The 27440-nt window shown below is 49.9% G+C and overlaps 2 protein-coding genes across 2 annotated transcripts in view; one reads left to right on the plus strand and one right to left on the minus strand.

Annotated features, from left to right (window-relative positions):
- LOC149463526 (ficolin-1-B-like) overlaps positions 1-27440 on the minus strand; it is a 638327-nt gene that overhangs the window by 433292 nt on the left and 177595 nt on the right. The gene's annotated exons all lie outside the window — the stretch shown is intronic.
- LOC149463531 (histo-blood group ABO system transferase-like) overlaps positions 1-27440 on the plus strand; it is a 149702-nt gene that overhangs the window by 92987 nt on the left and 29275 nt on the right. Inside the window, exon 5 of the mRNA XM_089675065.1 lies at positions 18282-18317. Within this exon, the coding sequence (XP_089531191.1) occupies positions 18282-18317 (36 nt within the window). The remainder of the gene's footprint in view (positions 1-18281; positions 18318-27440) is intronic.

Consider the following 27440-nt stretch of genomic DNA (forward strand, 5'->3'; position numbering starts at 1 on the left):
CCGTACAGGGACCCAGGTCACACTGTGGGACCAGCAGCAGCATGACCAGGAGGTACGGGGGCCCATGGCCGATATGGGGCCTGGCGGCACCTATGGGAGGCCGCTAATCTACCAGCAACCTATAACAAAATGGAAAACCGCAGGAGTGTAAGGAGACCTCAAAGTGGCACATGGCAGAGTGGAAGCAATGGGAGGCCGTACAGGGACCCAGGTCACACTGTGGGCTCAGCAGCAGCGTGACCAGGCGGTACGGGGGCCCATGGCCGATATGGGGCCTGGCGGAACCTATGGAAGGCCTGTAATCTGCCAGCAACCTATGTCAAAATGGAAAAGCACAGGAGTGTGAGGAGACCTCAAAGTGGCACATGGCAGAGTGGAAGCAATGGGAGGCCGTACAGGGACCCAGGTCACACTGTGGGTCCAGCAGCAGCATGACCAGGAGGTACGGGGGCCCATGGCCGATATAGGGCCTGGCGGCACCAATGGAAGGCCTGTAATCTGCCAGCAACCTATGACAAAATGGAAAACCGCAGGAGTGTAAGGAGACCTCAAAGTGGCACATGGCAGAGTGGAAGCAATGGGAGGCCGTACAGGGACCCAGGTCACACTGTGGGACCAGCAGCAGCATGACCAGGAGGTACGGGGGCCCATGGCCGATATGGGGCCTGGCGGCACCTATGGGAGGCCGCTAATCTGCCAGCAACCTATGACAAAATGGAAAACCGCAGGAGTGTAAGGAGACCTCAAAGTGGCACATGGCAGAGTGGCAGCAATGGGAGGCCGTACAGGGACCCAGGTCACACTGTGGGCTCAGCAGCAGCGTGACCAGGCGGTACGGGGGCCCATGGCCGATTTGGGGCCTGGCGGCACCTATGGGAGGCCCGTAATCTGCCAGCACCCTATGACAAAATGGAACCCTGGGCTGGGGCAGGCAGAACCGCCGTATCTTTATCACGTTTTTCCCAGGCCACCGAATGGCGACGCTGCATATGCTGACGCAACGCTGTAGTCCCAACATGGGCCCCCTGGCCACGCTTGACTTTCTGGCCACATAGTCGACATTAGGCTACGTTTACTTCCTCGGGCGGCTTGACGAAAAATTGCCACACCGCAGAGTAGGAAACTTTGCCTCCGCTACTCCTCACTGGCTGACTGCTACTTCCTCCGTGCACACCGGCACCACTACTGGCCGTGGTGGTAGGCTGCAGTGGAGCTGGTGCTCTACTCCGTGGCCGTTTGCCTCCACTGACACTGCTGCGACCCTGCTGCCTCCTGGCAGCAGCAATGGGAGGCCTTACAGGGACCCATGAGAGACTCTGGACCTGGCAGCAGCATGAAGAGGCGGTACAGGGGCCCATGGCAGATTACGGGCCTGGCAGCAGCTATGGGAGGCCCGTAATCTGCCAGCACCCTATGTCAAAAAATTAAACACACCAGCAGTGTGAAGAGACCTGAATGTGGCACATGGCAGAGTGTGGCGATGGAAACAGCAGCAATGGGAGGCCGTACAGGGACCCATGAGAGACTCTGGACTTGGCAGCAGCATGAGGAGGTGGTATATAGGGGCCCATGGCAGATTAGGGGCCTGGCAGCAGCTATGGGAGGCCCGTAATCTGCCAGCACCCTATGTCAAAAAATTAAACACACCAGCAGTGTGAAGAGACCTGAAAGTGGCACATGGCAGAGTGTGGCGATGGAAACAGCAGCAATGGGAGGCCGTACAGGGACCCATGAGAGACTCTGGACTTGGCAGCAGCATGAGGAGGCGGTATATAGGGGCCCATGGCAGATTAGGGGCCTGGCAGCAGCTATGGGAGGCCCGTAATCTGCCAGCACCCTATGTCAAAAAATTAAACACACCAGCAGTGTGAAGAGACCTGAAAGTGGCACATGGCAGAGTGTGGCGATGGAGACAGCAGCAATGGGAGGCCGTACAGGGACCCATGAGAGACTCTGGACTTGAAGCAGCATGAGGAGGTGGTATATAGGGGCCCATGGCAGATTAGGGGCCTGGCAGCAGCTATGGGAGGCCCGTAATCTGCCAGCACCCTATGTCAAAAAATTAAACACACCAGCAGTGTGAAGAGACCTGAAAGTGGCACATGGCAGAGTGTGGCGATGGAGACAGCAGCAATGGGAGGCCCGTAATCTGCCAGCACCCTATGACAAAAAATGGAACACACCAGCAGTGTGTGAGGAGACCTGAAAGTGGCACATGGCAGGGGCATGATTCATGGCGGATTTAGTCAGTTGTGTCAGGAACTGGTGGTTTGAAATCCAGACTAATCCACGCCTGATTCATTTTCACAAACGTGAGTCTCTCCACACTTTGGGTGGACAGTCGTGTCCTCCGCGGAGTTACAATACCTCCTGCCGCACTAAACACGCGCTCCGATGCCACGCTACTAGCCGGGCATGACAGCCTTTCAAGGGCAAATTCAGCTAGTTGGGGCCAAAGGTCAAGTTTCGTTGCCCAGTAGTCAAGGGGATTGTCTACCTCGGTTGGCAGGGTGCTGTCCAAGTAGGCCCAAGCCTGTTGTTTGAGCTCCTGCTCCAGGTCCACCTGATGCTGCTGCTGCTGCGGCTGGTTAGTAGTTTCCTCACTGCGCTGGTGAAGAAAGCTACTCATCATCGACTGCAGACTGAGGCAGCCGCTGCTGGTGGAGCTGCCACTGCTCCTACCACCCCACCCCTCCCCTGCTGCCATGGCAGCGGAACGCGAGCGCACAGGGCCCACAGTGTCTGAGGATGGACGTTGGCGCACAAAGGCAGAGACCAACTGACTACATAGGTGGTTTTTATAGTACGTAATTTTGGCCTCCCTCTCAGCAGGTGTGAAAAAGGCCACCATTTTGGAACGATAGCGAGGGTCCAACAAGGTGGACAGCCAAAAGTCATCCCTCTGTCTGATGGTTATTATTCGGCTGTCGCTACGCAAGCAACCGAGCATGCTATGGGCCATTTGCGCCAAGGAATGCAAGGGACTCCCTGCCTCCATCTCCACAGCATACTGCCACGGTGCGTCTGGGTCCTCTGTCTCCTCCTCCTCCTCCTCTACCAGATGCTCCTGCTCCTCCACTCCTGTCCGCTGAGTGGAAAAACCACCCATTTCACTCAATAATTCCTGAGCACAAATGTCCTCCTCTACCTCCTCCTCTTCTTCATGTCCTGGCCCCACAGGGGTCATGTGGCGTTGAGATCTGTGCGCCATGTCTACCGCACCCTGACCAGCCATTGTTAACAGCATTTGTTCCAGGACATGCAACAGAGGAATGACGTCGTTCATCCCATAGTCCTGCCGACTCACGAATAGCGTGGCCTCCTCAAAGGGCCTGAGCAAGCGGCAGGTGTCACGCATGAGCTGCCAATGGCTGACATCGAAGTTACACAGGGGAGTACCTTTATCCGCTTGTAACATCAGGAAATCGGTGATGGCCTTTCGCTGCTCGTAAAGGCGGTCTAACCTGTGTAGGGTTGAATTCCACCTTGTTGCAACGTCGCAGATCAGGCGATGCTGTGGAATTCCGTTCTGCCGCTGCAGCTCAATGAGGGTGTTCTTTGCGGTGTAGGAATGGCTGAAATGCATGCACAGTTTACGTGACATTTTAAGGATGTCTTTCAGTGGGATGGTGGATTTTAGGAACCGCTTGACAACCAGATTGAACACGTGAGCCATGCATGGCGCATGGCACAACCTTCTTTGACGCAGAGCAGACACCATGTTCTTTCCGTTGTCGGTCAACATGGTTCCGATTTTCAGTTTGCGCGGAGACAGCCATCTGTCGATTTCTCTGTTCATTACACTCAGAAGTTCCTCCCCTGTGTGACTACGTTCGCCAAGGCATACCAGGTGCAGCACAGCATGACACCGTTGCGCCCTGCACATGTGATATGCCGGTCGGGTAATGGGACTTGGCACGGGGGTGGCGGCTGAGGACACGGCGGAAAAAGAGGTGGTAGAGGCGGACATGTTTGCTGGACCAAGGACGTGCAAACGTGGAGGCAAAAGCGTCGTGACCTGTCCAAGTTGCTGGTGCGGCTGTGCCGGCACCACGTTCACCCAGTGGGCCGTAAATGACATATACTGTCCCTGACCGTAGTTACAGCTCCACACGTCGGCGCTGCCGTGCACTTTGGCAGAGACCGACATGCTCAAAGACTGGCCCACCATCTCTTCTACATGTGAATGCAGGGCTGGCACTGCCTTTATGGCGAAGAAATGACGGCTTGGCACTCTCCACCGTGGCGCGGCACAAGCCATAATTTCTCGGAAAGGTGCTGAGTCCACCAGTTGGAAAGGGAGGGACTGCAGCACCAGTAACTTGGACAGGAGGACGTTCAGCTTTTGCACCGTCGGGTGCGTGCTCGCAAACTGTTGTCTCTTGGAAACGGATTCCAAGAAAGACTGTTGACGGAATCCGAGAAGAGGAGTAGCAGGAGAAGGAGCATCTGAACGAGCGGAAGATGCCAACGAGTGACAACTCCCCTCAGCAGAGGTGTTGGAGCCTTGACTGGCTGATAGAGGGTGATTGACGACGTCGGGTGACGGAGCAAGTAACGGAGCGGGTGATGGAGCGGGGGCTGGGGCAGGCAGAACCGCCGTATCTTTATCACGGTTTTCCCAGGCCACCGAATGGTGACGCTGCATATGCTGACGCAACGCTGTAGTCCCAACCTGGGCCCCCTGGCCACGCTTGCATTTCTGGCCACATAGTCGACAGACGGCTACGTTTACTTCCTCGGGCGGCTTGACGAAAAATTGCCACACCACCGAGTAGGAAACTTTGCCCCCGCTACTCCTCACTGGCTGACTGCTACTTCCTCCGTGCGCACCGGCACCACTACTGGCCGTGGTGGTAGGCTGCAGTGGAGCTGGTGCTCTACTCTGTGGACGTTTGGCTCCACTGACACTGATGCGACCCTGCTGCCTCCTGGGCAACCCACCGACTGTTTCGCTCGCTGCCAAGCTGGCACCCTCTTCTCCTGATGATGCGGAAGAAATTGCCTGATGACGACGAGGCAGCCAAGTGCGATCAACCTCCTCATCATCAAGTACGGTCTCCGCCTCACTACTAGCCCCCTCGGCTGCGTGTGGGTCAGGAGACAGACCTGTCTCTAGACCGGCTACCGAGCCACTCTCCTCGCCAGTACTTGTTCGCCTGGCTGGTGAAAAGGCCGATGTCTCCCCCCGTTCCTGACCGCCCTCTGTTAGCTCTTCCTCACTGTACAGTGGGGCTGAGCCCACAGCATGCGATACTTCGCTTGGTGAGGGAACAGCAAAGGACAGGGGCAGGTAGAGGACATGTGATTTCAGTGGGCTTGCTCCCGGGCCATGCCAACTAATGGTTGTGTCTGACGTACCCACCGACCGTTGGCTGTAGGTGTCAGAGGTGACCTGGGAAGAGGAAGACGACCGAGCCAACCAATCGACGACGGCAGGGTTGTCGGTGGAGACACGACCGCTGGATGACACCGGGAGCACTGGCCTCTGGCTGCGAATAGTGCTGCCTCGACCCCTTCCTCTGCTGCCACGTCTGCTCGCTCCTAAAACATTGCCTCCTCTGCCACTCCTCTGCATGTTGTCTGACATACTCTTTAATTCAACGATTATGTGTTTCCCGTAGTAACAATTCTGTGTCCCCGAGTAACAATTCTGTGTCTGTCCGAGTAACAATTCTGTGGCCCTAAGTAACAGTTCTGTGGCCCTCAGTAACAATTCTGTGTCCCTGAGTAATAATTCTGTGGCCCTAAGTAACGGTTCTGTGGCCCTCAGTAACAATTCTGTGTCCCTGATTAACGTTTATGTGGCCCTAAGTAACGGTTCTGTGGCCCTCAGTAACAATTCTGTGTCCCTGATTAACGTTTCTGTGGCCCCAAGTAATGGTTCTGTGGCCCTCAGTAACAATTCTGTGTCCCTGATTAACGTTTATGTGGCCCTAAGTAACGGTTCTGTGGCCCTCAGTAACAATTCTGTGTCCCTGAGTAACAATTCTGTGTCTGTGCGAGTAACAATTCTGTGGCCCTCAGTAACAGTTCTGTGTCCCTGAGTAACAATTCTGTGTCTGTGCGAGTAACAATTCTGTGGCCCTAAGTAACAGTTCTGTGGCCCTCAGTAACAGTTCTGTGTCTGTGCGAGTAACAATTGTGTCTGTGCGAGTAACAATTCTGTGGCCCTAAGTAACAGTTCTGTGGCCCTCAGTAACAGTTCTGTGGCCCTGAGTAACAATTCTGTGTCTGTGCGAGTAACAATTCTGTGGCCCTAAGTAACAGTTCTGTGGCCCTCAGTAACAATTCTGTGTCTGTGCGAGTAACAATTCTGTGTCTGTGCGAGTAACAATTCTGTGGCCCTAAGTAACAGTTCTGTGGCCCTCAGTAACAGTTCTGTGGCCCTGAGTAACAATTCTGTGTCTGTGCGAGTAACAATTCTGTGGCCCTAAGTAACAGTTCTGTGGCCCTCAGTAACAATTCTGTGTCTGTGCGAGTAACAATTCTGTGTCTGTGCGAGTAACAATTCTGTGGCCCTAAGTAACAGTTCTGTGGCCCTCAATAACAGTTCTGTGGCCCTGAGTAACAATTCTGTGTCTGTGCGAGTAACAATTCTGTGGCCCTAAGTAACAGTTCTGTGGCCCTCAGTAACAATTCTGTGTCTGTGCGAGTAACAATTCTGTGGCCCTAAGTAACAGTTCTGTGGCCCTCAGTAACAGTTCTGTGGCCCTGAGTAACAATTCTGTGTCTGTGCGAGTAACAATTCTGTGGCCCTAAGTAACAGTTCTGTGGGCCTCAGTAACAATTCTGTGTCTGTGCGAGTAACAATTCTGTGTCTGTGCGAGTAACAATTCTGTGGCCCTAAGTAACAGTTCTGTGGCCCTCAGTAACAGTTCTGTGGCCCTGAGTAACAATTCTGTGTCTGTGCGAGTAACAATTCTGTGGCCCTAAGTAACAGTTCTGTGGCTGTGCGAGTAACAATTCTGTGTCTGTGCGAGTAACAATTCTGTGGCCCTAAGAAACAGTTCTGTGGCCCTCAGTAACAGTTCTGTGTCTGTGCGAGTAACAATTCTGTGTCTGTGCGAGTAACAATTCTGTGACCCTAAGTAACAGTTCTGTGGCCCTCAGTAACAGTTCTGTGGCCCTGAGTAACAATTCTGTGTTGTGCGAGTAACAATTCTGTGGCCCTAAGTAACAGTTCTGTGGCTGTGCGAGTAACAATTCTGTGTCTGTGCGAGTAACAATTCTGTGGCCCTAAGTAACAGTTCTGTGGCCCTCAGTAACAGTTCTGTGTCTGTGCGAGTAACAATTCTGTGTCTGTGCGAGTAACAATTCTGTGGCCCTAAGTAACAGTTCTGTGGCCCTCAGTAACAGTTCTGTGGCCCTGAGTAACAATTCTGTGTCTGTGCGAGTAACAATTCTGTGGCCCTAAGTAACAGTTCTGTGGCCCTCAGTAACAATTCTGTGTCTGTGCGAGTAACAATTCTGTGTCTGTGCGAGTAACAATTCTGTGGCCCTAAGTAACAGTTCTGTGGCCCTCAGTAACAGTTCTGTGGCCCTCAGTAACAATTCTGTGTCTGTGCGAGTAACAATTCTGTGGCCCTAAGTAACAGTTCTGTGGCCCTCAGTAACAATTCTGTGTCCCTGATTAACGTTTCTGTGGCCCCAAGTAACGGTTCTGTGGCCCTTAGTAACAATTCTGTGTCCCTGATTAACGTTTATGTGGCCCTAAGTAACGGTTCTGTGGCCCTCAGTAACAATTCTGTGTCCCTGAGTAACAATTCTGTGTCTGTGCGAGTAACAATTCTGTGGCCCTAAGTAACAGTTCTGTGGCCCTCAGTAACAGTTCTGTGTCCCTGAGTAACAATTCTGTGTCTGTGCGAGTAACAATTCTGTGGCCCTAAGTAACAGTTCTGTGGCCCTCAGTAACAGTTCTGTGTCTGTGCGAGTAACAATTCTGTGGCCCTAAGTAACAGTTCTGTGGCCCTCAGTAACAGTTCTGTGGCCCTGAGTAACAATTCTGTGTCTGTGCGAGTAACAATTCTGTGCCCCTAAGTAACAGTTCTGTGGCCCTCAGTAACAGTTCTGTGGCCCTGAGTAACAATTCTGTGTCTGTGCGAGTAACAATTCTGTGGCCCTAAGTAACAGTTCTGTGGCCCTCAGTAACAATTCTGTGTCTGTGCGAGTAACAATTCTGTGTCTGTGCAAGTAACAATTCTGTGGCCCTAAGTAACAGTTCTGTGGCCCTCAGTAACAGTTCTGTGTCTGTGCGAGTAACAATTCTGTGTCTGTGCGAGTAACAATTCTGTGGCCCTCAGTAACAGTTCTGTGGCCCTGAGTAACAATTCTGTGTCTGTGCGAGTAATAATTCTGTGGCCCTAAGTAACAGTTCTGTGGCCCTCAGTAACAATTCTGTGTCTGTGCGAGTAACAATTCTGTGTCTGTGCGAGTAACAATTCTGTGGCCCTAAGTAACAGTTCTGTGGCCCCCAGTAACAGTTCTGTGTCTGTGCGAGTAACAATTCTGTGTCTGTGCGAGTAACAATTCTGTGGCCCTCAGTAACAGTTCTGTGTCCCTGAGTAACAATTCTGTGTCTGTGCGAGTAACAATTCTGTGGCCCTAAGTAACAGTTCTGTGGCCCTCAGTAACAATTCTGTGTCTGTGCGAGTAACAATTCTGTGTCTGTGCGAGTAACAATTCTGTGGCCCTAAGTAACAGTTCTGTGGCCCTCAGTAACAGTTCTGTGTCTGTGCGAGTAACAATTCTGTGTCTGTGCGAGTAACAATTCTGTGGCCCTAAGTAACAGTTCTGTGGCCCTCAGTAACAGTTCTGTGGCCCTGAGTAACAATTCTATGTCTGTGCGAGTAACAATTCTGTGGCCCTAAGTAACAGTTCTGTGGCCCTCAGTAACAATTCTGTGTCTGTGCGAGTAACAATTCTGTGTCTGTGCGAGTAACAATTCTGTGGCCCTAACTAAAGTTTCTGTGGCCCTAAGTAACAATTCTCTGGCACTCAGTAACAATTCTGTCTGTCCCTGAGTAACAATTCTGTGGCCCTAATAACGTTTCTGTGGCCCTAAGTAACAATTCTCTGGCACTCAGTAACAATTCTGTCTGTCCCTGAGTAACAATTCTGTGGCCCTAATAACGTTTCTGTGGCCCTAAGTAACAATTCTCTGGCACTCAGTAGCAATTCTGTCTGTCCCTGAGTATGAATTCTGTGGCCCTAACTAGCGTTTCTTTGTCCCTAGGTAACGATTCTGTGGCCCTCATTAACAATTCTGTGTCCCTGAGTAATGGTTCTCTGTCCCTAAGTAACTTTTCTCTGTCCCCAAGTATCGTTTCTGTGGCCCTAACTCTGTCCCTGTCCCTAATACAGAGCGGTCTGCCTCTGTTCAATGACTGCAGGCAAATGAAGAATTCCAAAATGGCCGCTATTTATAGCTCGACCATTACACAGTGCTGGCTGGCTGCTGATTGGCTGATGCGATCACATGTCGTTGAGGAATGCATTATGGGTCAGCGCGCCTTGTCTGCGCGCCTTCCCAGACATCCCCGCTCCGTCGCCGCACATGTCAGCCGCCATTTTCTGAAAAATTTCGATTCGCGCGTCCGAATTAGGCTATTTTTCGGATTCGGCACGAATTTGGATTCGGCATCGAAATTTTTCCGATATTCGACTCGAATTCCACTTCGGCTACTTCGATTCGCTCATCTCTAGTTATAAACATAGAAAAGTGATGGCACAAAAAAGACCGAGTGGTTCATTGAGTCTGACCTTTCTTTTTTTTTTAATACATGAGGGTTTTTTGTGTGTGTTTTTTTCTTTTTTTCATTACTTTTTTGTCTGAGTATAGGTCTATGCTTGCCCCAAGCATGTTTGAAGCTATATACTGTTGACTGGCTCACTGCTGGAAGTTTATTCCAAGAATCAAATATTAAAATAATACTTTCTAAGATTAGTTTTGTATTTTCCTCCAGTTAGTTTGAAGGCATCTAAAATATATTGAATAACTCAAGCGCTAACTATGGTGAAATAAAAAAAAAAATACAATATATTGCTGTAGCCGCTAGTGCACACAAACCATGTCTCAGTGGGGCAAATATACAATCAAAAAGTGAATTGAAAAAATGCTGCGCTACATAAACCAATGGTACAAACCATTATATTACCAAAAAACAAAGTGAAAAAATAAATCAATAATTATTAGAATAAATAGTAGTAGAAAAAATATTAATATTGAAATAGAAATATAGATATATGAATATCAAAACAATATATATATATATATATATATATATATATATATATATATAAATATATATAAAATAACCACACAAAAAATAAAAATATATAAAAATTATGAATATTTAAGCATGAACCAAATGAAAGTCAATCAAAAATCAAGTTCAATCAATATAGTGTTCATTCAGTGAACCCTCCTTTGGACAATGAAAATATGCACATCTGTCATCAATTCCCGTGCAAAGACATCCTCCACCATATATCTGCTCACCTCACGCAGTGTGACCTCACATTATACAATGTTACTGTCTAACTGCACTTTTGGTCCCACATGGACTCAGAAGATCAGCTTGCTGAATGAAGACTCCAAAGTAAGCTCCCTCCTGATAAGTTTCTTTGTATCAGCCGTATTCCTCATTAAAAAGAACTCAACATAGTGCTTTATCCTTTTAAACTTTTTTTCATCAATTATACATAAGAAATAGACTCACGTTCCGGAGGTGTATTTTGCACCAGGTATGATGAAGATCCAGTGATGTACTGATTAAACACTAGATGGCAGTATCATCTCAGCAGCAGAGTCCTGTACATGCTCAAAACAGACACCTTCCATAATGCAATGCAAGGCAAAGCTTGGGCCCACCTAATGAATGCTATTGCCTGCTGTAATGTCATTCCAAGAGCCGTTTGTAGAGTACTACAGGCCGATATTCCGATGAATGGCAACGTCGTGATGTCATCCTCACACTCCTCCCCTGCCCTCCTGAACATTATTCACTCCCTTGATGTATTTAAAGGTTGCAATCATGTCTCCACTTTCCTGAAGTCGCTGTGCAGAGAGATACAAAGCAGCATGCCCATGCTGACAGGTGAGAGATCTGTGTTGTTTACACACAGATCTCTCCCCTCTCAGACCTGCCAACGATCACCGAGTCTTAGCCGGGAATCGCCGGTCGGGACCCGGTGATTGACATCCCCAACAGCCAGTAGCGGCGTGGTTAAGGCAGTGCATCAGTGCATGTGCCTCCTACCTGGAAATGCAGATCATATATATATATATATATACAGTGGGGATCGAAAGTTTGGGCTCCCCAGCTAAAAATTTGTATTAATGTGCATAAAGAAGCCAAGGAAAGATGGAAAAATCTCCAAAAGGCATCAAATTACAGATTAGACATTCTTATAATATGTCAACAAAAGTTAGATTTTATTTCCATCATTTACACTTTCAAAATAACAGAAAACAAAAAAATGGCGTCTGCAAAAGTTTGGGCACCCTGCAGAGTTAATATCTTGTACTGCCCCCTTTGGCAAGTATCACAGCTTGTAAACGCTTTTTGTAGCCAGCCAAGAGTCTTTCAATTCTTGTTTGAGGTATCTTTGCCCATTCTTCCTTACAAAAGTCTTCCAGTTCTTTCAGATTTCTGGGCTGTCTGTCACGCACTGCTCTTTTAAGGTCTATTCATAGATTTTCAATTATCTTGAGGTCAGGAGATTGTGAAGGCCATGGCAAAACCTTCAGTTTACGCCTCTTGATGTAATCCCCCGTGGATTTCGAGGTGTGTTTAGGATCATTATCCATTTGTAGAAGCCATCCTCTCTTTAACTTCAGCTTTTTCACAGATGGCATCAAGTTACCATCCAAAATTTGCTGAAATTTTATTGAATCCATTTTTCCTTCTACTCGTGAGATGTTCCCTGTGCCACTGGCTGCAACACAACCCCAAAGCATGATTGATCCAACCCCATGCTTAACAGTTGGACAGAGGTTCTTTTCATTAAATTCTGTGCCCCTTCTTCTCCAAACGTACCTTTGCTCATTCCGGCCAAAAAGTTCAATTTTAACCTCATCGGTCCACAGAACTTGTTTCCAAAATGCATCAGGCTTGTCTATATGTTCATTTGCAAAGTTCAAACGATGATTTTTGTGGTGAGGACGTAGAAGAGGTTTTCTTCTGATGACTCCTCCATGAAGACCATATTTGTACAAGTATCTCTTTATAGTGGAATAGTGTACCACAACTCCAGTGTCTGCCAGATCTTTCTGGAGGGATCGTGCAGTCAAACGTGGGTTTTGAATTGTTTTTCTCACAATCCTGCGAGCTGTTCTGTCTGATATTTTTCTTGGTCTTCCAGATCTTGCTTTAACTTCCACTGTTCCTGATGACTGCCATTTCTTAATTACGTTCCGAACAGAGGATATTGACATCTGAAAACGCTTTGCTATCTTCTTATAGTCTTCTCCAGCTTTGTGAGCGTCAACTATTTTCAGTTTCAGTTTTCTAGACAACTGCTTAGAAGAACCCATGGTGCTGATTGTTGGGGCAAGGTCAGATGAGTCTGGGCATTTAAAACCTTTGAGATTGACATCACCTGGTCTTCCCAGACGATGATTGAGAACAATCCATGACACTGGCATCTCTCAGCTTGGCAAAGGGGGCAGTGCATGCTATAAATTCTGCAGGGTGCCCAAACTTTTGCAGACGCCATTTTTTTGTTTTCTGTTATTTTGAAAGTGTAAATGATGGAAATAAAAGCTAACTTTTGTTGACATATTATAAGAATGTCTAATCTGTAATTTGATGCCTTTTGGAGATTTTTCCATCTTTCCTTGGCTTCTTTATGCACATTAATACAAATTTTTAGCTGGGGTGCCTAAACTTTCGATCCCCACTGTATATACATACAGTTGCAAGAAAAAGTATGTGAACCCCTTGGGATTACGTGGAGTTTTGCATGAATTGGGCATAAACTGTGCTCTGAATGTCATCTAAGTCACAACAATAGAAGAACACAGTCTGCTGAACATAATACTACACAAACATTAGACGTTGCCGTGGTTTAATTGCACATAACATGTAAACATTCAGAGTGCAGGGAGGAAAAAGTATGTGAACCTTTGGACTTAATAACTGGTTGACCCTCCTTTGGCAGCAATAACCTCAACCAAATGTTTCCTGTAGTTGCAGATCAGACCTGCACAACGATCTGGAGTAATTTTGGACCACTCCTCTTCACAAAACTGTTTCAGTGTAGCAATATTCTTGGGATGTCTGGTGTGAATCGCTCTCTTAAGGTCATGCCACAGCATTTCAATCGGGTTGAGGTCAGGACTCTGACTGGGCCACTCTAGAAGGCGTATTCTGTGCTGTTGCAGCCATTGTTTTGTTGAATTACTTGTATGCTTTGGGTCATTGTCCTGTTGCATCACCCATCCTCTGTGGAGCTTCAGTTGGCGGACAGATGGTCGTACGTTTTCCTGCAAAATGTCTTGATAAACTCTGGAATTCATTTTCCCATCAATGACAACAATCCGTCCAGGCCCTGAGGCAGCAAAGCAGCCCCAAACCATGATGCTCCCTCCGCCATGTTTTACAGTGGGGATGAGGTTTGATGTTGGTGTGCTGTGCCTTTTTTTCTCCACACATGGTATTGTGTGTTCTTCCCAAACAACTCAATCTTGGTTTCATCTGTCCACAGTATATTTTGCCAGTAGTGCTGTGGAATATCCAGGTGCTCTTTTGCAAACTTCAAACGTGCTGCAATATTCTTTTTGGACAGCAATGGCTTCCTCCCTGGTGTCCTCCCATGTACTCCATTCTTGTTTAATGTTTTCCTTATTGTAGATGTGTCAACAAAAATGTTAGCATGTGCCAGAGATTTCTGTAGGTCTTTAGCTGACACTCTGGGATTCTTCTTTACCTCATGCAGCATTCTGCGCTGTGCTCTTGCAGTCATTTTTACAGGACGACCATGCCTAGGGAGAGTAGCAACAGTGCTAACCTTTCTCCATTTGTAGACAGTCTGTCTTACCGTGGACACATGAACATCAAGGCTTTTAGAGATACTTTTGTAACCCTTTCCAGCTTCATGCAAGTCAACAATTCCTGATCGTAGGTTTTCTGAGAGCTCTTTTCTGCGAGGCATGGTTCACATCAGACAGTGCTTCTTGAAACCAGTAAACCCAAAACAGGTGTGTGTTTTTTATGGGCAGGACAACTGTCAGCAACACATCCATTATCATCACACTGATTGGAGTCAAGGTTGGCTCACTCCTGGCTCCAATTAGCTCTGGGAGAAGTCATTAAGCTAGGGTCTCACATACTTTTTCCTCCGTGCACTGTGAATATTTACATGTTATGTGCAATTAAACCATGGCAACATCTAATGTTTGTGTAGTATTATGTTCAGCAGACTGTGTTCTTATATTGTTGTGACTTAGATGACGTTCAGAGCACATTTTATGCCCAATTCATGCAAAACTCCACGTAATCCCAAGGGGTTCACATACTTTTTCTTGCAACTGTATGTGATTTTGTGCAGGCATTTGCTATAGGGCGGAGATCCACATGTCCACATGTTGAAGTCACCCACAATCAAAACCTCTCCCTTCATTGACATTTGAGTTATCTCATCAGTCAACATGTTATCATAATCTTCAGTCTATGCTGGGGGTCTGTACACTACACCAATTCTAAAGGAAGATCCCTCTCTGGTTGGAAAGCAGACCAAGGGGGTTTTGACTATTTCATTCATTTTTTAATAATCCTAGCGTTATGCTATTTTTTAACTATATGGTAACTCCACCTCCCCTATTCCCTAAACCCAAAACAAAAAAAAATATAAATCATTGGATATGGTAGCCACATTAGTTTTCTTTTTTTAGGCTTTTCCCTGTCTTTTCACCTGATGAACTAGCCAGTGACACACCTCCTTCATTAAAGTGCCTACACTCAGGATTAAGGAGCACAGGGGGCACCTATGGACAGCAGCATTGTTAGTGTGGGTAGTGTGGGGAAAAGGGAGTGTTACATGGAAAAAGGGCTGCTAGGTGTTATACCCAACCAGTTCTCCCTGAGACAGTGCTACAAATCTGTACTAGAATCTCTTGCTCTGGGATGCTAGTCAAAAACAGTCAGGTAGATGGGCACTTTCTAACTGGATCTGAAGAGATTCATTTAGAGGGGACCAAGTTTTCCTTACAGAGACTGCGTTACTGATCTGTCAAGAGACTGATGCCACTCCAGAGGGAGTAGAGAGTCCAGGATCCGTTCTTTCTGTACAGAATTTAGGAAGTTTGTCCTCAGAGTTATGGTTTCATGGCAAGTTGGGCATTCCATATACCCCTAGACCCCTAGACCCTATCCAAGTTGATTCCCCTAAATAAAACAAGCCCATGGACTGGTTACTGATTCAGGAAATAAGGGGGGCCCAAATCCAGCATCTCTCAAGGTGGTAGTGCTATACAGTATATATATATAGTTTATTGATAGATAGGCCAAACTATCTCAGTACTACACCTGCTTCAACATTAATAAAATGCAGATTTATGTACAGTATATGTCTTTGGGCTAAAGTATTAAATTTTTTGTGTGTGTATAATGCATGTTTGAGAATTTTGATAACTAGGCCTAATTATTTTGATCACATTTATAAAAACATTCTGGAGCGTTAAAGTGGTTTTAAACTTCAGACATTAAATATGAACAAAGCATATTCATTGATAGTGTGTACTTGTTTCAGTTAAGAGCACTAAGTGTCATTCTGCCTGCTGCTTCTTTCCTCTGCTAACAGCATGAATCGCTTCTGATGAGTTTTCCTGACACCAAGAGAAAAATGGTGACAGGAGAGGGACCTCCAGCAGATTGACAGCCTCAGCTCTGTTCCTGTATGCTGTGTGAAGGGGGGCTTGTGTCTCGTCCATCCAATCAGCTCTCAGAACTCTCCTCACTGAGCTAAGCAGTGTGTAATTTCAGCTCTCCAACCCCTTTTTCCTGAATCCTTAGACAATCTTATAAATTCTACACTTTGAACAGATGTAGAGAATAGCAGACTGCAGATAAACAGGTACAACGTATGCAGGTAGATTTATTTAATCTCTGTGTATCATCTGAGGCCAGTCACTTCACTGAGTATACGTAAGGGCTTATATCCATTTTAAAGTGGAACTTTAGCCAGAAAATTAAGTTCTGCTAGATCACTTCATGCTGGCCCCTTAAATAATAAGTACCTATACTATTTAAAATCCAGTAATGCACTGTCTCACCCTGCTTTGCACATGCTCATTCACTCTTAGTTTTTAGGCACTGTGTCGAATTTGTCGATCTTCTGACAGCCTAAAGATTAACTGCTGCTAATGACTCTGAGCTTCAGCAAAATTATTATTATTATACAGTATTTATAAAGCACCAATAGTTCGCTCAGCGCTGTACATTACAAAGGGGGACAGAACATGCGACAGTACAGTAACAATACAATGCAAAACACAAGTGGGTTCGAGGGCCCTGCTCTTTCGAACTTACAATCTAGGAGGGAGGGGATAGTGGTACAGGAGGAGATAGCTGTGGGGGATGGAGTGGTAGGAAGAGTGGAGGAGGTCAGCAAATTAGCAGGGGGTGGGGTAGGCTTCCCTGAAGAGGTGGGTTTTCAGGGTGCGCCTAAAGGTAGGTGATAGTCTGATGGGTTGGGGCAGGAAGTTCCAGAGGATTGGTGACACCCTGGAGAAATCATGGAGGCGGGCATGGTAGGAGGAGACCAGGGAACTAGAGAGAAGGAGGTCTTGTGAGGAGCGGAGTGTGCGTGTTGGGTGGTACTTGGATATTAGGTCGGTGATGTAGTTTGGGGCAGCATGTTGGACAGCTATGTACGTCAGTGTTAGGATTTTGAATGTGCAATCGGAAGCCAGTGGAGGGATTGGCAGAGGGGGGTGGCGGAAACAGAGCGGTTGGTAAGGTGCATGAGTCTGGCTGCCGTATTCAGGATGGACTAAAGTGGGGATAGCCAGCGGCGAGGCAGGCCAGTGAGGAGGGAGTTGCAGTAATCGAGTCATGATATGATGAGGGAGTGGATAAGCTGCGTAGTGGTTTCTGGGGTTAGGAACGTGCGGATTTTGGTGATGTTGCGGAGGTGGAGTCTGCCTGAGTTTGTTAATGATTGGACTTGGTGCAGGAAGGATAGGTTGGAGTCCAGAATGACACCAAGTACTCTGGCCTGCGGGGCAGGTCTGATAGCGGCATTGTTGGATGTGATGGAGAAGTCAATGGGGGGTGGTGTCCGGGCTGGGGGGAAGACTAGGAGCTCGGTTTTGGAGAGGTTCAGTTTAAGGAAGTGGAGCGACATCCAATCTGATATGTCGTTCAGTAGGATTGTGATTCCGGCGGAGACTGAGGGGGTGAGGTGGGGGGTTGAGAGACAGATTTGTGTGTCGTCGGCATATAGGTGGTAGTTGAAGCCGTGAGAGTGTATGAGTTGGCCAAGGGAGGAGGTGTAGATGGAGAAGAAAAGGGGCCCGGGGACAGAGCCTTGAGGGACCCCAACAAATGGCTGAAGGCAATAGCAGATGCTAATTTTGGTAGCATAATTATTAATGTGTAATGTATGATCCTTCCGAAATATTCTTTTTAATGAAGTTGTTATGGGTAAAGTTCCACCTTAAGTAGCAGATGGCTATTGAAGGTCTAAACTGATATTCCATTCCTATTGTCTATTATATTGATGAACCAGCAACCCAGTTTCACGATCTTTCACAATCAATATACACAAGATAATAAATATATTTAAAGAAAACACTAGTATTGGATTTAGATGGGTTTTTTTTTTTTTGGAGAAGCCTCATGTATTTTTTTTTTAATTGGTGACAAATTCTCTTTAAATCGTGAAGCACCTAGTGGCAGTTGTGTCTTGAGTAAGCACATTCTCCTGCAATGATGCTTGGAGAAGATAGAGACAACCACTACAAGAAATGACAGCACTTGTATGTTGTGTCGTGTGCACACTGCTCTTTGCTTGAAATTTAGGCCTATATAATATGTTTACAGCGATGCACCAAAGTATCAGTGTATACCTGAGTATAGCCATATACAGCCATTCACTTCTGTGGCCAGTGTTACATGCCACCAATGGCTGACTTGTTGGGAATAAATGCTGGGATTTTATGCTAGACCATATTTGAAGCCTCAGACTGTTCTTATTTATGTTTTATTTAAACACAACTCTAATATTTTAGCAAAACATGATCTTTTAAACTGATATTTTTTCTTTTTCTTTCACAGAATGTTGTATGAGAAGCCTCAGACCTTTAAACCACCGTGAGTTTGTTTTGTTGATTATACAGCATGGCTTAGTACTGTATGTTGGTCAGATACATTTAAGAATCATTATTAGGCTCTCTCTCTCATGTATGCTTTCTTTTCTTTCTTTTTTTTTCTCTTTCTTTTATTTATTTTTCCTTTGCTTTCTTGCTCTTTCATCTTTAAAGCGGAGTTCCAGTCGCTACAAAAACTGTAGCTGCTGGCCACTCACTTGTCCCTCGATCCTGCAGTGTCCTCCCCACAGCCCATTTCACCGGCCGGCCGGTGTTCTTCAGTGTGGGCAACTGGCTGTGACAGCTTGTGGCTTCATAGCCAGATGCCCACTGCGCATGCGTGAGTAGTGCTGTGCTGCCTGAATGGTCCCATAGTCTTCTGGGACCTGTCATGTATCCCAGAAGACTACAGGGAGGGAGGGGAGGAGGACAACTTCCGCTTCCGATTGCCTAGGCACCTGTCAATTTTGGGTACCCACTCCTTTCCCGGTCCCCAAAGGTGTCAATCCTTAATGGGGAGCAAGGGACCAGTCTTTAAATTGGAACTTCCCATTTTGGGTGGAGCTCCGCTTTAACTCTCTCTCATTCTCATACTTATCACTGGAATTCAGTCACAACAAGATTGCTAAGGGGAATGCATAATTGTTTATATAATTTTTTTTTGTGATTAGGACAAAAAATATAATTCTTAAGAATTTAATTCGGTTAAATATGGAATATTTCATGCAGCAGGTGGATCTTTTCACATGTTTAGTGAGCTAATTTTAACTGCTTTGCTACAGAATGTCTGTTTACAGAGCTCAGCAGTTCAGGCTGAAATGGTGCATACAGCTAGATGACTCAGAGAAGTGACTCCTATTCCTGTGTCCCACACCCAGCTTGCCAGGGGGTGCTCCATACTGATTTTAAATAAGAGGCAGTCATTAACTTCTGCTGTAAATAAACAGCATGCAGCACTTAAAAATATAAATATTATAAACCCCTAATATCAGGGTTATTCTCAAGATATGTTATACCAATATCATAGTCTCTGGGGTGGAAAGCCCCGTATAATGTATTAGGTATACCGTATAGTAGATGGTTCAGAAATAGAAATCACAAAAGGGTATTAAGTGGATGACAGTTTATACTATAACCTATGTTGGCAACGGTGACTTCAGTGGTGTAGTAAATAGGTGTGGGTTGCACTAACCAGATAGCGCATGTATAAGCGCATTTGAGTGTTTGGACCAACTCCTGGTCATCTGCGTCTGGAGCTCAGGAACAACTGCTGGGCATCAAACTGGAATTACAGCGCACCATAGGACTTCCAGGTCACCACAGTACCGTCAATAAACGCCAGGGGGAGCCAACGTACAGAGCTGTCATCAATGGTATCCTTGAAAGGGAGGGCTCATAACGAAATGAGCCCAAGCACAGAGATATCCATAGTGCAAACTTGCTTTAATAGGTAATGAATAGAGATGAGCGAAGAAATGAAAAATTAGATTCGACTGATTCGGCGAATTCGTGGACAATATTCGATTCGAGTCGAATAAATTCGCTGTGAATTTAACTTAAAAAAGGGTGTTTCTAGGCTTCAGAGAGACTTAATATTAGTGCAGAACACTGTACCTTTAATTTAAATGCCCTTGGAGTCTGCTGGGGAAGAGAAATAATACTGTCAGTCAGTATGACATGCAGATGAGTGCCGTCGATCTTAGAATCACTGCACACTTCACTCATTTGGCCAGTCACGGGGCCAAAACCAGTGTTTGGAGCCACAGTGTGGCGGTGGAGCCAGCAGCAATGGGAGGCCATACAGCAACCTATGACAAAATGGAAACCAGCAGGAGTGTGAGGAGACCTGAAAGTGGCACATGGCAGAGTGGGAGCAATGGGAGGCGGTACAGGGACCCAGGTCACACTGTGGGCCCAGCAGCAGCAGCGTGACCAGGCGGTAGGGGGGCCCATGGCCGATTTGGGGCCTGGTGGCACCTATGGAAGGCCTGTAATCTGCCAGCAACCTATGACAAAATGGAAAACCGCAGGAGTGTGAGGAGACCTCAAAGTGGCACATGGCAGAGTGGGAGCAATGGGAGGCGGTACAGGGACCCAGGTCACACTGTGGGACCAGCATCAGCGTGAGCAGGCGGTACGGGGGCCCATGGCCGATTTGACCTCGTTCATCCCATAGTCCTGCCGACTCACGAATAGCGTGGCCTCCTCAAAGGGCCTGAGCAAGCGCAGGTGTCACGCATGAGCTGACAATGGCTGACATCTAAGTTACACAGGGAGTACCTTTATCCGCTTTTAACATCAGGAAATCTGTGATGGCCTTTCGCTGTTCGTAAAGGCGGTCTAACATATGTAGGGTTGAATTACACCTTGTTGCAACGTCACAGCATGAAGAGTCGGTACGGGGGCCCATGGCAGATTACATGCCTGGCAGCAGCAATGGGAGGCCCGTAATCTGCCAGCACCCTATGTCAAAAAATTGAACACACCAGCAGTGTGAGGAGACCTCAAAGTGGCACATGGCAGAGTGGAAGCAATGGGAGGCCGTACAGGGACCCAGGTCACACTGTGGGCCCAGCAGCAGCGTGACCAGGAGGTACGGGGGCCCATGGCCGATATGGGGCCTGGCGGAACCTATGGAAGGCCTGTAATCTGCCAGCAACCTATGTCAAAATGGAAAAGCACAGGAGTGTGAGGAGACCTCAAAGTGGCACATGGCAGAGTGGAAGCAATAGAGGCCGTACAGGGACCCAGGTCACACTGTGGGACCAGCAGCAGCGTGACCAGGAGGTACGGGGGCCCATGGCCGATATGGGGCCTGGCGGAACCTATGGAAGGCCTGTAATCTGCCAGCAACCTATGTCAAAATGGAAAAGCACAGGAGTGTGAGGAGACCTCAAAGTGGCACATGGCAGAGTGGAAGCAATGGGAGGCCGTACAGGGACCCAGGTCACACTGTGGGACCAGCAGCAGCGTGACCAGGCGGTACGGGGGCCCATGGACGATATGGGGCCTGGCGGCACCTATGGAAGGCCGCTAATCTGCCAGCAACCTATGACAAAATGGAAAACCGCAGGAGTGTAAGGAGACCTCAAAGTGGCACATGGCAGAGTGGAAGCAATGGGAGGCCGTACAGGGACCCAGGTTACACTGTGGGCTCAGCAGCAGCGTGACCAGGCGGTACAAGGGCCCATGGCCGATATGGGGCCTGGCGGCACCTATGGAAGGCCTGTAATCTGCCAGCAACCTATGACAAAATGGACAACCGCAGGAGTGTGAGGAGACCTGAAAGTGGCACATGGCAGAGTGGGAGCAATGGGAGGCGGTACAGGGACCCAGGTCACACTGTGGGCCCAGCAGCAGCAGCGTGACCAGGCGGTAGGGGGGCCCATGGCCGATTTGGGGCCTGGTGGCACCTATGGAAGGCCTGTAATCTGCCAGCAACCTATGACAAAATGGAAAACCGCAGGAGTGTGAGGAGACCTCAAAGTGGCACATGGCAGAGTGGGAGCAATGGGAGGCGGTACAGGGACCCAGGTCACACTGTGGGACCAGCATCAGCGTGAGCAGGCGGTACGGGGGCCCATGGCCGATTTGACCTCGTTCATCCCATAGTCCTGCCGACTCACGAATAGCGTGGCCTCCTCAAAGGGCCTGAGCAAGCGCAGGTGTCACGCATGAGCTGACAATGGCTGACATCTAAGTTACACAGGGAGTACCTTTATCCGCTTTTAACATCAGGAAATCTGTGATGGCCTTTCGCTGTTCGTAAAGGCGGTCTAACATATGTAGGGTTGAATTACACCTTGTTGCAACGTCACAGCATGAAGAGTCGGTACGGGGGCCCATGGCAGATTACATGCCTGGCAGCAGCAATGGGAGGCCCGTAATCTGCCAGCACCCTATGTCAAAAAATTGAACACACCAGCAGTGTGAGGAGACCTCAAAGTGGCACATGGCAGAGTGGAAGCAATGGGAGGCCGTACAGGGACCCAGGTCACACTGTGGGCCCAGCAGCAGCGTGACCAGGAGGTACGGGGGCCCATGGCCGATATGGGGCCTGGCGGAACCTATGGAAGGCCTGTAATCTGCCAGCAACCTATGTCAAAATGGAAAAGCACAGGAGTGTGAGGAGACCTCAAAGTGGCACATGGCAGAGTGGAAGCAATGGGAGGCCGTACAGGGACCCAGGTCACACTGTGGGACCAGCAGCAGCGTGACCAGGAGGTACGGGGGCCCATGGCCGATATGGGGCCTGGCGGAACCTATGGAAGGCCTGTAATCTGCCAGCAACCTATGTCAAAATGGAAAAGCACAGGAGTGTGAGGAGACCTCAAAGTGGCACATGGCAGAGTGGAAGCAGTGGGAGGCCGTACAGGGACCCAGGTCACACTGTGGGACCAGCAGCAGCGTGACCAGGCGGTACGGGGGCCCATGGACGATATGGGGCCTGGCGGCACCTATGGAAGGCCGCTAATCTGCCAGCAACCTATGACAAAATGGAAAACCGCAGGAGTGTAAGGAGACCTCAAAGTGGCACATGGCAGAGTGGAAGCAATGGGAGGCCGTACAGGGACCCAGGTTACACTGTGGGCTCAGCAGCAGCGTGACCAGGCGGTACAAGGGCCCATGGCCGATATGGGGCCTGGCGGCACCTATGGAAGGCCTGTAATCTGCCAGCAACCTATGACAAAATGGACAACCGCAGGAGTGTGAGGAGATTTCAAAGTGGCACATGGCAGAGTGGAAGCAATGGGAGGCCGTACAGGGACCCAGGTCACACTGTGGGCTCAGCAGCAGCGTGACCAGGCGGTACGGGGGCCCATGGCCGATATGGGGCCTGGCGGCACCTATGGAAGGCCGCTAATCTGCCAGCAACCTATGACAAAATGGACAACCGCAGGAGTGTGAGGAGATTTCAAAGTGGCACATGGCAGAGTTGAAGCAATGGGAGGCCGTACAGGGACCCAGGTCACACTGTGGGCCCAGCAGCAGCGTGACCAGGCGGTACGGGGGCCCATGGCCGATTTGGGGCCTGGCGGCACCTATGGGAGGCCCGTAATCTGCCAGCACCCTATGACAAAATGGAACCCTGGGCTGGGGCAGGCAGAACTGCCGTATCTTTATCACGTTTTTCCCAGGCCACCGAATGGCGACGCTGCATATGCTGACGCAACGCTGTAGTCCCAACATGGGCCCCCTGGCCACGCTTGACTTTCTGGCCACATAGTCGACATTAGGCTACGTTTACTTCCTCGGGCGGCTTGACGAAAACTTGCCACACCGCCGAGTAGGAAACTTTGCACCCGCTACTCCTCACTGGCTGACTGCTACTTCCTCCGTGCACACCGGCACCACTACTGGCTGTGGTGGTAGGCTGCAGTGGAGCTGCTGCTCTACTCCGTGGCCGTTTGCCTCCACTGACACAGCTGCGACCCTGCTGCCTCCTGGCAGCAGCAATGGGAGGCCGTACAGGGACCCAGGTCACACTGTGGGCCCAGCAGCAGCGTGACCAGGAGGTACGGGGGCCCATGGCCGATTTGGGGCCTGGCGGCACCTATGGAAGGCCTGTAATCTGCCAGCAACCTATGTCAAAATGGACAACCGCAGGAGTGTGAGGAGATTTCAAAGTGGCACATGGCAGAGTGGAAGCAATGGGAGGCCGTACAGGGACCCAGGTCACACTGTGGGCCCAGCAGCAGCGTGACCAGGAGGTACGGGGGCCCATGGCCAATATGGGGCCTGGCGGAACCTATGGAAGGCCTGTAATCTGCCAGCAACCTATGTCAAAATGGAAAAGCACAGGAGTGTGAGGAGACCTCAAAGTGGCACATGGCAGAGTGGAAGCAATGGGAGGCCGTACAGGGACCCAGGTAACACTGTGGGACCAGCAGCAGCGTGACCAGGAGGTACGGGGGCCCATGGCCGATATGGGGCCTGGCGGCACCTATGGAAGGCCGCTAATCTGCCAGCAACCTATGACAAAATGGAAAACCGCAGGAGTGTAAGGAGACCTCAAAGTGGCACATGGCAGAGTGGAAGCAATGGGAGGCCGTACAGGGACCCAGGTCACACTGTGGGCTCAGCAGCAGCGTGACCAGGCGGTACGGGGGCCCATGGCCGATATGGGGCCTGGCGGCACCTATGGAAGGCCTGTAATCTGCCAGCAACCTATGACAAAATGGACAACCGCAGGAGTGTGAGGAGATTTCAAAGTGGCACATGGCAGAGTGGAAGCAATGGGAGGCCGTACAGGGACCCAGGTCACACTGTGGGCTCAGCAGCAGCGTGACCAGGCGGTACGGGGGCCCATGGTCGATATGGGGCCTGGCGGCACCTATGGAAGGCCGCTAATCTGCCAGCAACCTATGACAAAATGGACAACCGCAGGAGTGTGAGGAGATTTCAAAGTGGCACATGGCAGAGTGGAAGCAATGGGAGGCCGTACAGGGACCCAGGTCACACTGTGGGCTCAGCAGCAGCGTGACCAGGCGGTACGGGGGCCCATGGCCGATATGGGGCCTGGCGGCACCAATGGAAGGCCTGTAATCTGCCAGCAACCTATGACAAAATGGACAACCGCAGGAGTGTGAGGAGATTTCAAAGTGGCACATGGCAGAGTGGAAGCAATGGGAGGCCGTACAGGGACCCAGGTCACACTGTGGGCCCAGCAGCAGCGTGACCAGGCGTTACGGGGGCCCATGGCCGATTTGGGGCCTGGCGGCACCTATGGGAGGCCCGTAATCTGCCAGCACCCTATGACAAAATGGAACCCTGGGCTGGGGCAGACAGAACCGCCGTATCTTTATCACGTTTTTCCCAGGCCACCGAATGGCGACGCTGCATATGCTGACGCAACGCTGTAGTCCCAACATGGGCCCCCTGGCCACGCTTGACTTTCTGGCCACATAGTCGACATTAGGCTACGTTTACTTCCTCGGGCGGCTTGACGAAAACTTGCCACACCGCCGAGTAGGAAACTTTGCACCCGCTACTCCTCACTGGCTGACTGCTACTTCCTCCGTGCACACCGGCACCACTACTGGCTGTGGTGGTAGGCTACAGTGGAGCTGCTGCTCTACTCCGTGGCCGTTTGCCTCCACTGACACAGCTGCGACCCTGCTGCCTCCTGGCAGCAGCAATGGGAGGCCGTACAGGGACCCAGGTCACACTGTGGGCCCAGCAGCAGCGTGACCAGGCGGTACGGGGGCCCATGGCCGATTTGGGGCCTGGCGGCACCTATGGAAGGCCTGTAATCTGCCAGCAACCTATGACAAAATGGACAACCGCAGGAGTGTGAGGAGATTTCAAAGTGGCACATGGCAGAGTGGAAGCAATGGGAGGCCGTACAGGGACCCAGGTCACACTGTGGGACCAGCAGCAGCGTGACCAGGAGGTACGGGGGCCCATGGCCGATATGGGGCCTGGCGGCACCAATGGAAGGCCTGTAATCTGCCAGCAATCTATGACAAAATGGACAACCGCAGGATTGTGAGGAGACCTCAAAGTGGCACATGGCAGAGTGGAAGCAAAGGGAGGCCGTACAGGGACCCAGGTCACACTGTGGGCCCAGCAGCAGCGTGACCAGGAGGTACGGGGGCCCATGGCCGATATGGGGCCTGGCGGAACCTATGGAAGGCCTGTAATCTGCCAGCAACCTATGTCAAAATGGAAAAGCACAGGAGTGTGAGGAGACCTCAAAGTGGCACATGGCAGAGTGGAAGCAATGGGAGGCCGTACAGGGACCCAGGTCACACTGTGGGACCAGCAGCAGCATGACCAGGAGGTACGGGGGCCCATGGCCGAAATAGGGCCTGGCGGCACCAATGGAAGGCCTGTACTCTGCCAGCAACCTATGACAAAATGGAAAACCGCAGGAGTGTAAGGAGACCTCAAAGTGGCACATGGCAGAGTGGAAGCAATGGGAGGCCGTACAGGGACCCAGGTCACACTGTGGGACCAGCAGCAGCATGACCAGGAGGTACGGGGGCCCATGGCCGATATGGGGCCTGGCGGCACCTATGGGAGGCCGCTAATCTGCCAGCAACCTATGACAAAATGGAAAACCGCTGGAGTGTAAGGAGACCTCAAAGTGGCACATGGCAGAGTGGAAGCAATGGGAGGCCGTACAGGGACCCAGGTCACACTGTGGGCTCAGCAGCAGCGTGACCAGGTGGTACGGGGGCCCATGGCCGATTTGGGGCCTGGCGGCACCTATGGGAGGCCCGTAATCTGCCAGCACCCTATGACAAAATGGAACCCTGGGCTGGGGCAGGCAGAACCGCCGTATCTTTATCACGTTTTTCCCAGGCCACTGAATGGCGACGCTGCATATGCTGACGCAACGCTGTAGTCCCAACATGGGCCCCCTGGCCACGCTTGACTTTCTGGCCACATAGTCGACATTAGGCTACGTTTACTTCCTCGGGCGGCTTGACGAAAAATTGCCACACCGCAGAGTGGGAAACTTTGCCTCCGCTACTCCTCACTGGCTGACTGCTACTTCCTCCGTGCACACCGGCACCACTACTGGCCGTGGTGGTAGGCTGCAGTGGAGCTGGTGCTCTACTCCGTGGCCGTTTGCCTCCACTGACACTGCTGCGACCCTGCTGCCTCCTGGCAGCAGCAATGGGAGGCCGTACAGGGACCCATGAGAGACTCTGGACCTGGCAGCAGCATGAAGAGGCGGTACAGGGGCCCATGGCAGATTACGGGCCTGGCAGCAGCTATGGGAGGCCCGTAATCTGCCAGCACCCTATGTCAAAAAATTAAACACACCAGCAGTGTGAAGAGACCTGAAAGTGGCACATGGCAGAGTGTGGCGATGGAAACAGCAGCAATGGGAGGCCGTACAGGGACCCATGAGAGACTCTGGACTTGGCAGCAGCATGAGGAGGCGGTATATAGGGGCCCATGGCAGATTAGGGGCCTGGCAGCAGCTATGGGAGGCCCGTAATCTGCCAGCACCCTATGTCAAAAAATTAAACACACCAGCAGTGTGAAGAGACCTGAAAGTGGCACATGGCAGAGTGTGGCGATAGAGACAGCAGCAATGGGAGGCCGTACAGGGACCCATGAGAGACTCTGGACTTGGCAGCAGCATGAGGAGGCGGTATATAGGGGCCCATGG

The sequence above is a fragment of the Staurois parvus genome, unplaced genomic scaffold (genome assembly GCF_062004578.1).
Source record: "Staurois parvus isolate SC_StPar_1 unplaced genomic scaffold, SC_StPar_1.0 ptg000154l, whole genome shotgun sequence".
Classification (NCBI taxonomy): Eukaryota; Metazoa; Chordata; class Amphibia; order Anura; family Ranidae; genus Staurois; species Staurois parvus.